Source organism: Aplysia californica, unplaced genomic scaffold (genome assembly GCF_000002075.1).
Source record: "Aplysia californica isolate F4 #8 unplaced genomic scaffold, AplCal3.0 scaffold00103, whole genome shotgun sequence".
Taxonomy (NCBI): Eukaryota; Metazoa; Mollusca; class Gastropoda; order Aplysiida; family Aplysiidae; genus Aplysia; species Aplysia californica.
The window spans coordinates 1277423-1288905 of record NW_004797373.1 but is presented as its reverse complement, the minus strand read 5'-3'; the positions used below and the strand labels follow the sequence as shown (position 1 = coordinate 1288905).

General features: G+C 41.0%; 1 protein-coding gene across 1 annotated transcript in view; it reads left to right on the top strand.

Moving 5' to 3' along the window:
* Nucleotides 1-8947, top strand: part of LOC101851724 (solute carrier organic anion transporter family member 4A1) — a 17183-nt gene extending 8236 nt beyond the window's left edge. Inside the window, exons 7-14 of the mRNA XM_035968992.1 lie at nucleotides 565-729; nucleotides 2425-2563; nucleotides 3911-4094; nucleotides 4598-4772; nucleotides 5362-5609; nucleotides 7012-7076; nucleotides 7548-7628; nucleotides 8795-8947. Of these exons, the coding sequence (XP_035824885.1) occupies nucleotides 565-729; nucleotides 2425-2563; nucleotides 3911-4094; nucleotides 4598-4772; nucleotides 5362-5609; nucleotides 7012-7076; nucleotides 7548-7628; nucleotides 8795-8883 (1146 nt within the window). The 3' untranslated portion in view covers nucleotides 8884-8947. The remainder of the gene's footprint in view (nucleotides 1-564; nucleotides 730-2424; nucleotides 2564-3910; nucleotides 4095-4597; nucleotides 4773-5361; nucleotides 5610-7011; nucleotides 7077-7547; nucleotides 7629-8794) is intronic.
* Nucleotides 8948-11483: the final 2536 nt, after the last annotated feature.

Below are 11483 nucleotides of genomic sequence, written 5' to 3'. Positions count from 1 at the left end.
GAGAGAGAGAGAGAGAGAGAGAGATAGAGAAAGGGAGAAGGATGGAGGGAGAGAGGGAAAAAAGTAGAGAGAGAAAGAGAGGAGGAGCATTAAGAGGGTGGAAGACGCTACTCTCACTCCGGAATGTTTGTGATTCCTAGAAGGTGGCAAGTTGGGATGATGCAGAAAGTAACTCGGTTTACCCTCCCATATTATACGCACTGTATCACAGTAACTTACAGCAACATAAACAATAATAACAACTACAAAAGCAACAGCAGCAGCAGCAACAACAACAACAAAGAAAAAAGAAAAATCAAACAAACATACAAACATATTTCTAACATTTATCTATGATTTCTTAGATTTATATATTTTTTAAGCTTTACAATTTTTTTTTTCTTTAGCCGACTTTTAAAACTGCCTTTTAATATTATTCCAGTAATTCAGTATATATTATCAATTTTGTTTTATCATATTACGTCTTTTTTTTTGGGGGGGGGGGGTTGTAAGCATGTTACGGCACTCGCAACAGCATAACATAAAGTCATATGAGTGCAAAAAATAATTATTCCTAAACAAAAGCTGTATACTCCTTACCCTAGCATCGACATCACCCCAGCTGACCGGCGTTGGGCGGGAGCCTGGTGGATCGGCTTTGTGGTCACGTGTGTCCTGTACGTGTTGCTCACGCCTCTCATCTCAGTCTTTCCCAGGACCATAACAGGTTGGCTCTTGTGGAAACAATGGGTAGCTTTTAAGCACAAGGGCCTATCCCGAAAAATGCTGTTTTAAGAAAATCGAAGGTAAAGTTTTTAGACCCATGCTCAGTTGTTTTTTAAAGACAAGGAGTGTTTTCTCTATAATCAAACAAAATATAAATATACACACCAATGAAACCAAACTTCTCCTATAGGTAGTACAATGCCCACTTTTGGTGTAGGTCAAGATATCTTGAAACCCCCGACATCTGGGTTAGCCCGCTTGTCCTTAAAAGTGGACAATTATTTCTTGTTTCGACTTAAACTTTACTTACTTTACTTTATCCGTCCTCTTTTACCTCAAGGGGAGAAAAAGCTTCCTGTCTCTAGCAAGTTCGATGGCCTGGCTGGGTGGGATATTGTATGTTCTCAGAGTATCCTTTACACCATGGATCCAGGTCTTTCTTGGTCTTCCTCTTGCCTTTGTATATTTTAATCGTTCTTTCTACGTCGTCAGTCTATTGCTACTGTCTCTCTGTTTCTCTTGGTTTTGTCTGTCCCCGCGGTTTTATGCAAACAAAAAAAACCCCTCTGAAATTATGCAAACTGAGCCCGAAAATGTAAAATTTTGTGATTCTGTTAATTTTAACAAAGAATGAAGAAGGAAAATAACCAGAAGTTATGCAAAAAAATGACCAAATTTTGCTAAATCACGCGGAGTGCATAAAATCCCGGGGACAGTTTTGTCTAAGGCAAAACCACAGAATGTACATGTGTATAGTTATTGAGCCGATGTGTTTTTCTCTTCAATTCATACTCAGACTATTAACTATAGCAGTTAGCTTTACCTTGTGGACTTTGAAATTCTGACAATAGTTGTTGGCAGGTTTTATTTCTTAATACATAGTAAATTAATAAGTGTAGTTTGGATGGGATTATTGTTCTTTGTGTGTTTTCTTGTCTTTGGGTTTGTCAGAATATTACTTTTTATAACATCTGTGTTTAGCATAACGTTATTTTTCTTTATTGTGATGAATATATAAATATACATTATATATATATATATATATATATATATATAATATATAGGTCAAGTATTTGTTTAGACGTCAAATTACTCAGCATGATGTGATTTCTCACTAGGGACCTCCGAAAAGAAAGAACAGATACAAGACACTCAATCTGACTGGGTCGCAAAGGCTTTTTTCAAGTTCCTAAAGGCAATAGCGAATTTGGTAAGCTCAAGTCTTAGTGTTCGTTCATATAATGATTTAATCTCCAAATTGATTTCTTCTTTTTGGCTGCCTACACATTTACGTACATGTGTGTCATTAAAGTCATCGCCTGTGTTTGTGAACTCGTGTGTGAGTGTGATTGTATAAGTTTGTGCTTTTGCATGTGTTGTGGGTATGTGTGTCTACGTGTATTTGTGAAAGAAAAGGAGTGGGAGAGCCGTGGAAAGTGTAAGAGAGCGAAGGAAAATGAGTTAGAGGGAGATGGAGAGAGACAGAGAGATGTAGAGAGACAGAGAGATTTAGAGACAAAGAGAGAGAGAGAGAGAGAGAGAGAGAGAGAGAGAGAGAGAGAGAGAGAGAGAGAGAGAGAGAGAGAGAGAGAGAGAGAGAGTGAAAGACAGAGAATCAGAGAATGTGTGTGTATGCAATTAGGAACCGAATCGCAAAACATGCCCACGAATACAGTGGTCATTCATTCACTTTTTTCTCTTCCCTTTTCTCTTCTCAAGGTGAGTAACCCGGTGTTTGTGCTGGTTGTCCTGGTTGGGTCAGCAGAAACTCTCATCATCCAGGGCCTGGCGGCGTTCTCGGCCAAACTTCTGGAGGAAAAGTTCAACTACAACCCGGCGGACGCTGGACTAGTCATAGGTAATGTGGTTGTGAGGAATCTTAACCCTTTCCGTACGTCGTGTTTTACTATCGTATCAATACGATGTGAGGAACTCTGTACCACCACTTTCCATAGAGGAAATTTACTCGTTAATCCGATCGGTACGCTTTGAATAGTAGTCTGTTAAAACGATTTTTAAAGAAATATTGAAAGTTTCAACGAGATCTTCGAACTAGAAATATTCTAAAATGTGAAGAATACAACCCAGGGGGTACAAAATTACCCCCAGGTCGTACGGAGTTGTTAAGGAGAGGTGGAAAGACGAGTTATTAACAAAATTAACACCGGAACGATCAGCAGATGGACTCTGAGGCGGATATTGGAGCCGGGAGCGGAGCACGTATGGCAATGCCTGTAGTGCTATGATGTTGTTCCCAGGATCAAGTAATCAAGTAATCAAGTAATCAAATCTTAAGGAAAGTTAGCTCTTAGAAGGATATGCCTGTTGTACGAGAATGGATTTGGGAGGGGTGGGGTGTTTGCCGTTGTTCTTGGACATTCAAACATATTATGTTTGACATCCTCCTTTTCATGGTTGCATCTTCGGCAACGTGTGCTGAGCTCTTCATTCACAAAGTTATGATAGCATCTCATGCTCCAATGATGGTCCGACCGCAGTCTCGCTTGCTCAACCTGGTTCGAGCAACATGTGATTAATTGTTCCTGCTTATTGGAGTACCCAGAATACACATCTCCAGGTGCCGGTACTCAGCATGGTGGGTATCTGATTCCCCTCTTGATCATTGGAAAGAGTCCCCTGTGTGTTATTGGTCGTCTAGCTGTCTCCTTTAATCTCTCTGGCTTCATTGGCAGCTCCCCCATTGATGGTGATGGTGATGATGAGGATGATGATGATGATGATGATGATGATGATGATGATGATGATGATGATGATGATTGTTTGTTACGTTACACATCACTATCTGGCGAGGTATTTAAATACACGTACGTGTTACAGGAAGAGTTGGATTAACTTGCTTATGGAGGAGTGATATAAAAAAATGTATTTGTTGAGTCCACTGAAAAAACGGGCACAGTCACAAACTGAAAATCGTGAAGGTATCAATTTTGAACACTTGTTGACTCATAACTGTATTTCTGTTCAGATGTTAGTTGATTATCGTTGTTAGATTGCCCATCCAACAAACATATAAAATAAACCACCAATCAAACAAACATGAAGTTATGAGTCCTCAAGCTTTTAATATTGACACCCTCACAATTTCCAGCTTGTGACTGTGCCCGGTTTTTTTATTCAGTGGACTCCTCAATAATGTTGAAGGAAGATTTGTCTATAGACCAGACATTGTGTTTGTCCCTTACAGGGGCGGTGACCCTGCTTGGCGGGGCCGGTGGGATGGTCCTCGGTGGTGTCGTCATCAGAAAGTTTCATCTACAAGTGCCCGGAATGATCAAACTTTGCATTGCCATGTCTGCAGTCGCCCTGACTTTCGGTGCCGCCTTTTTCATCAACTGCCCCGAGGTCAGAACTTCTGGGATTAATTCAGGGTAAGCAAATTAATGCTTGTCAATAATCGAAAGGGATCGTACGAATGAGACATCAGTTTCTTTTTTTTTCCTTTTTTTTTTTCTTGTGGGGGGGGGGGGTCCTGTTTGTTTTTCGGTTGTTTTGTTGTTGTTGTTTTTTGTATTGAGGGGAGGGTCAAAAATACTTATTTTCTTCCTTCTTTCTTCTTCCTTGAGATGCCAATAGCTTTCCTTTGGAATTGATACATTCTTGGACATTTCTACATACATGTATTAGTTTTTTGTGTGAATATAAAAGACAATTGAAGTAGAAGCTAGTCGTCCATAAAACGAGCAGTCATCGTTTTTCAGTTTTATTTAACTGCCTTTTGTTGTTATATAATATAAAATATTTTTGTTAATAGTTTTTGTCTTCTTTCTTCTTTTTCAAACGACCGAGGGGGAGAGTGGGGGGGGGGGTTAGACTTTTTAGTCTCAGATTTTCCCTTAATAAGTTCGCTATCACTATCTCTGTGTTCTTCTAGATCCCAACTGCTCACCCCTTGCAACTCGGCCTGCCGCTGTACCACGGAGGAGTATGAGCCAGTGTGTGGAGTGGACGGCACTGTCTACGTCAGTCCGTGCCATGCTGGGTGCACTATCGTCGCCTCGGAGGACGGGCCTAATAAAGTACGGTTGCGGGTGGTTGACGGGTGCTCTTTAGGCTAAAACAGCACATGGACATGGATGGCTGGTGCCTCTATAAATAAATCATTCGTGGTCATCATTGATGGTGGGTGCTCTTGTGTGATTTGCTCCTTCTTTCCTATTAAACGTCTATCGTCCTTATCTCTCCTCCTTCATTCCTGTATGTGTTTGTTACTCTCTTGTAACGCCTCTAATCTCCGGCACTTATATGACCTTATTGTGTTGCAAGTGCCGTAAAACTCTTACTAAAACTAAACTAAAGTATGGCTTAGTATTAGTTTTGAGTAAGCGTTTTACGGTGATTGCAACACAATTAGGTCATTTAAGTGCCGATGATTAGAGGTGTTACAAGAGAGTAAAAAAAAAAAAAAAACAGGACAGAGATTATGAGCAACCCATACCAGAGCACCCACCTACCGTCCACGGTGGATTATAAATATAGAACGTAATCCTTCAGCTTTATCATCATCATCAGCAGCAGCAGCAGCAGCAGCAGCAGCAGCAGCAGTAGTAGTAGTAGTAGTAGTAGTAGCAGCAGCAGCAGCAGCATCGTTGTTGTTGTGTAGAGTAAAAAAAAACAAAAAACATTGCTATAAAATAGACTTTTACTCACTCAAACGCAAGCTTTTTCTCGTTCTGTCCTCCTCAGCAATTCTCAAATTGTTCATGCGTCCAAGCTGCTGTCATTGCCGGAAGCGGAAGTACGCCTTCCCCCGGCTGGCAGGCGGAAGCGAGCAGCGGAGAATGTGCTTCCGACTGTCTGTTGGTGTGGCTGTTTATCCCTCTGCTCTTCCTCGCCATGTTAGCCACCTTCACCACTGTCACCCCAGTCTCCATGGCCATACTCAGGTACGCCGGTGTCTGTGGTGTATTGGTTAGGGGTGTCTGTGGTGTAGCGGTTAGGCGCTTCGACGTCGCACGCAGGAGACTCGGGTTCGATTCCTTTTGCAGAGACTTTAAAACCCTATCCGTACGTCGTGTTTTACTATCATGTCCTTACGACGTGAGGAACTGTGTGCCACCACTTCCAAAGAGGAAATTTACTCGTTAATCCGATCTGTACGCTTTGCATAGGAGTCTGTCAAAATGATTTTTTTGAGAAATACTGAAAGTTTCAAAGAGATCTTCGTACTAGAATTATTCTAAAATGTGAAGAATACAACACCGGGGGTACATAATGACCCCAGGGCGTACGGATAGGGTTAATCGAGTGCCTCAGCCTTTAATAATAATTAATAATTGCATTTATATAGAGCATATCCATGCTCAAGAGCATGCTCTATGCGCTTTACAACTATTATTACCCCAGCAGACCCTCTGAGAACACTCAGAAACATTCTCAGCTTCCGAGGAAGCATACAGTGCAAGCTGCGGATTTCACGCGCTCAAACACTATCAAACTGACAAGATCTTTCACTGTCTATAGCCGGGTACCCATTTCCACTGTGGTGAAGTGAGGAAAATTTGTGCAAAGTGCCTTTGTGGTTTCTGAGAACGTCGTATCCATCTCAGCTTGGATTAACTGAGGAAGACAGGGTCAAAGCCCGCCTCCTAAGTGATCTAAATCGTATCCATGGGGGCTTGAAAAATAGATCCATTTGGAAAAAAATGTTAATACTCAGATACACGTTGTTGTTGCCAGTTTTGCTGTGTATGTTTTCGTGTGTGTTTGTGTGTGTGTGTTTGTGTGTGTGTGTGCAGTTGTATGTTTGCTTACTTTACTTTTTCCTTTCTCTGGTATCCTTATGATGTTGAGGGGAGGTGCAAGTTTCTGTCCTGTTCTAGTGTGTTGCTTGTGTGGTGATAGATACATTATGTTGTTCCAGGACCTTTTTAACCCCATCCAGCCAGGTCTTCCTTGGTCTTCCTCTTGATTTAAAGCCGGATTCTCGGGTGCTTTTGTTTATTTCTTTTAATATTCAGGGGCGGGGGGGGGGAGGAGCTTACGTCTATGTACCTGTGTACGTATGTGTATGAGTGTGTTTGTGTGTGGGTGTGTGTTTGTGTGTATGTGTGTATGCGTGTGTATATATGTGTGTGTGTATGCGTATGTGTGTGCATGCGTGTATGTGTGTGCGTGTGTATATGTGTATGCGTGTGTGTGTACGTGTGTGTATGTGCAAGACATGTGTGTGTGTGTGTGTGTGTGTGTGTGTGTGTGTGTGTGTGTGTGTGTGTAAGCAAATTATGTGATACTCATTCCATACCTTATTATTATTATAGCTTAACCATTCTTTGTTGTTTTATTCAGATGTGTTCCTGAAAACGCCAAATCTTTGGGACTCGGCATACAGTGGGTGTCGCTACGACTGTTTGGTAGGTTCTCAAATTTAATAGAGTAGGTCTGAAGGATCAGTGGATGGATGGATGGATGGATGGTAGAGGGTTCATATTGAAATGTGGGTGAATGAATGGAGTTATGAATGAATGAATGAATGAATGAATGAATGAATGAATGAATGAATGAATGAACGAATGAATGAATGAATGAATGAATGAATGAATGAATGAATGAATGAATGAATGAATGAATGAATGAATGAATATAATTCATTAACTCCATCTGAGAAAATATCTTTTGCGAAATCATGATAGGTAGGAAATCAATCATTTGTACACAATTTTAAATACCTTATTTAACTAGTTTGTTTTGATCTTCAGAAAACCTTTAGAGGCTTAGAATCGTAATTATAATATAGTATGAAGTGAAAACGACGAAATAATAGCTCGTATTAACAAAGTAGGCCTAGTAACTGTCGATACATTATCATGTTTGTCTATCGTCAGGCACGATTCCTGGTCCCGTTCTGCTTGGGGTGATCCTGGACAACACCTGTGTGCTGTGGCAGGAAACGTGCGAAGGCCAAGGTCAGCTTTTTCAATCTATCACCACCTTTAGAATTACAAAGTTCCGTCTGCTCAGCAGTATCTAGTTTAGAGGAATTTGGGAAATCTGACGTAGCAAAAATTTGAGTTTCGCAACATTTCAAGCTTTTGCTTTTTCGAATGCAATTCTTTGAGTAACATCTTGATAACGACTCCGAAAAATCTTACCATTTTGATAGTGCAGATAGAACATTTAGTTTCTGACCTCATGGTCTTAGATGACTCAAAATGGCCAAAAATATCAGATAGAGCTTTATCGTTCTAAGGTAGCAACATGTCAGCGGCACTAGGGCAGCAGATATTCAGAGACGTCTCCGGCGAGCACCCAGCAACTATTCGGAGAAGCACTCCTGCACACTGATGCACTACTTTGGGGGGTCAAACTGCGTATTATTTGCTGCAGATCACACATATAGCCACTAAAACATTCGCAAATCAATTTTTATTCAAGAAATTTTCAAACTTAATTGCAAAATATCAAATTATGGGTTTAAAAAGGAGAGCACCCCCCCCCCCTCCCAATGTGACCCCCCCCCCCTTTTTTTTTTAAAACTTGGTCTAGAGGCACAAAGCATTTTGATTGGTCTATCTCCGTCGGAGGCGTCTCCAAATAGATACTTCTGTGTCTCCGAATAGGTACTGCACGGCACTAGCGTTTGTTTGCTTGTTTAAAAGTTTGGGTTCCAGTGAGTTATAAGATGTTCTGCTGAGAAGGCGTCGTTAGCTTGGTTGGTAGGGCCCATCATGTTGGTCAGTGTTCTTTTATCTCTTACATGTTTTTCTCTTACACCTTTTGTCTTCCTGTCTCTTCCTTTGTCTTTTAACAGCACCAGCAACAGCAGCAGCAGCAGCAGTAGTAGTAGTAGTAGTAGTAGTAGTAGTAGTAGTAGTAGTAGTAGTAGTAGTAGTAGTAGTAGTAATAGTAGTAGTAGTTGTTGTTGTTGTAGTAGTAGTAGTAGTAGTAGTAGTTGTAGCAGCAGCAGCAGCAGTCACCAGTAGTAGTAGTAGTAGTAGTAGCAGCAGCAGCAGCAGCAGCAGCAGCAGCAGCAGCAGCAGCAGTAGTAGTAGTAGTAGTAGTAGTAGTAGTAGTAGTAGTAGTAGTAGTAGTAGTAGTAGTTAACCATCAATGTCCTACTCCTTATCCGCAGGATCGTGCTGGGTGTACGACAGGTACACCATGAGCTGGTCGCTGTTCGTCTGGTGGGCCGTCATCAAAGTCTTCAGTGGGCTCACTTAGTGGGCTCACGCTATCCGGGGCTCTGTTTCTCTATAAAATCAGTGTTCTTTTATCTCGTACTTGTTTTTCTCTTACACCTTTTGTCTTCCTGTCTCTTCCTTTTCTTCCTTTGTCTTTTAACAGCAGCAGCAACAGCAGTAGTAGTAGTAATAGTAGCAGCAGCAGCAGCAGCAGTATTTACCATCAATGTTCTACTCCGTGTCCGCAGGTTCGTGCTGGGTGTACGACAGGTACACCATGAGCTGGTCGCTGTTCGTCTGGTGGGCCGTCATCAAAGTGTTCAGTGGGCTCACGCTATCCGGGGCGCTGTTTCTCTACAAACGACAACAACGTAGTATCTCTCCACAGCATGTCACTGGCAGTTGTGAAGTCAGACAGAATATTGTCGCACCCACAGCTTCGGACCGTGAGGCATCATCAGCCTCTCCACATAATATGAAAAGTACGATGAATGGACAGATTGTGACGATGGACAACAGCGGCGGGACTGAGAAAGAGGGAGAAAATGAGGCTAATTGCGAATCTAAAATCGTAGAGGGTGCTGGGAATACGTAAAAAAAGATGTGTTGACACTCACTCGCATCCACTACTGTATGTAGAGCATGAATGTAAATCTACTATCTTATTTTTGACTCGTTTGTGTATAAAATGTACCTGTCAAGTTTGAAGTTGTACAAATACGCTATAATTTAATAACGTTGTGCATGACAGAATAAACGAAAGTCGATGTTCTTTACAGAACACTTTGGTTATTCTCTTTTGTTTTGTCGTTGTGACCTGACCTGATCCATAAGAGATTTAACTCTGTCAGCGATATAGGTGTAAGGCTACTTAATACTAGAGGAAAAAAGCAACTCGTTTTCCTAGAGACCAAGGCGCTTCACTTCAATCAGGTAAGGTATAAGGCTCGGTTCCCAACGGCAGCAAGTCGGATGCCATTTTTTTCTTAAAGGTGTTTTCCTTAGTTTCCTGGTTTTCGCTGAGCAGCAAATATCCACTGGTAGTACTCAAATGCATGCACGGATGTGCAGCGTGAATGATGGTACCTAACAGGATGCTACGCCTCACCTCCTTCGGGTGTTTTGGGAGATACAGTCGAATGAAAATGAGGGCCTGGTGGATTACTATAACGGTTCGAGCTATGGCTTGGTAAGGATATAATCATACAACATACGAGTGTTATGACAATGTATTGTATCACTATAACTATAACTTTATCTTCAGCTATCTTGATCGACCTGTTCGGATTTTTGTGATAGTTATCATAACTCATATGCTTTTCCGGGTTATTTGTGAGGTCGCTGCCTTTGTTGTAACTGAGCACGGCGGTCTTGTGGTCCGATGTTGTTCTGTTGTTTATTTAGGCGTATTGCAGTGATTAAATGGTAATTATTGTTATCGCCACATTTGGTTTTTATCTCGAATGATAGCCACTGTTTCCATGTCTGATAAGGAGAAAGTTTTATATTTAGGCCTCGTGATTTATTTATGTATTGATATACTTGTTAGTTCACTAACCACTTGTCCTCTTTGTTGATAGGGGCGTTAAAGTCTGTACCATTTTACTTGTTCACTTAGACTACGTATCAAATTAGATAAAAGGGTTATATAATGCACAGTAAAATGAGAATTGTACTCTTATTCAGAAAAAGTCTAAATAAATCTACAAGATACAATGTTCGTAACTGTGAAAATAATACCCGAAGAAAATAAACAGGCAACCATTCATAACATCTTCAATTTATTGTTAGTCGATGCGTCACGTAATATTTAGAAGTGGATAATAACTAGATCTGTAGCGTTGTTGCTGTTGTTGTTGTTGTTGTTGTTGTTGTTGTTGTTGCTGTTGTTGTTGTCAGGGGCGCGTCGTGGGTCTAAAATGTGGGTGTGCACAACTAATATATCGCAGGCTGAAGATAGTCAAGGGCATAGTTAATGAGATCGTGTATAATTTTAGGATCTTTGGCTAGGTGAGGGAGGACCTCGTGCTTTCATTTTCTATTATTTACTTGTCGCTTTGATTTCTAGAACTAAATTTGTTTTGCTAGCTTAACATCAATTTTGTTCATCCTGCATTAGAACTGAACACTCAAGTAGTAATTTTCCCCACTCCACTACTACAGACAACAGTGTCATCCTCTCACATGGCGTTTGAGACATAGGCTTGATCTTATCGTACTCCAACTATAATATACGCTCGTGCATGTGTGATTTTTCTCAAGCCCCTTTTATTCTTCTAGGCTAAGATGACGACGATGATGATGATGGTGATGATGATAATGATGATGATGGTGCGTGAGTGCCAGACTGTGGAATACAATCATGTAATAGTATTTACATAACCTGGTCGCAGTCCAAGGGAAGTAACAGCACTTTTCGAAAGAAACTTTATGTTTGCATGAGTTACCGGTATTGTGATATGATCAAGTACTAGCGGTCGAAAATATTTCTTTTTTTTTCCTTTTGCAATCCGGTTACATTTTTGTCTTTTTTCCATTGTACCTAGAAATCAGAAATCAGAAATCAGAAATGCCTGTTTCACTAACGTAACCTACAGAAACAAACTGAATATCTCATAAAGACCCCCCCACCCCACCTCC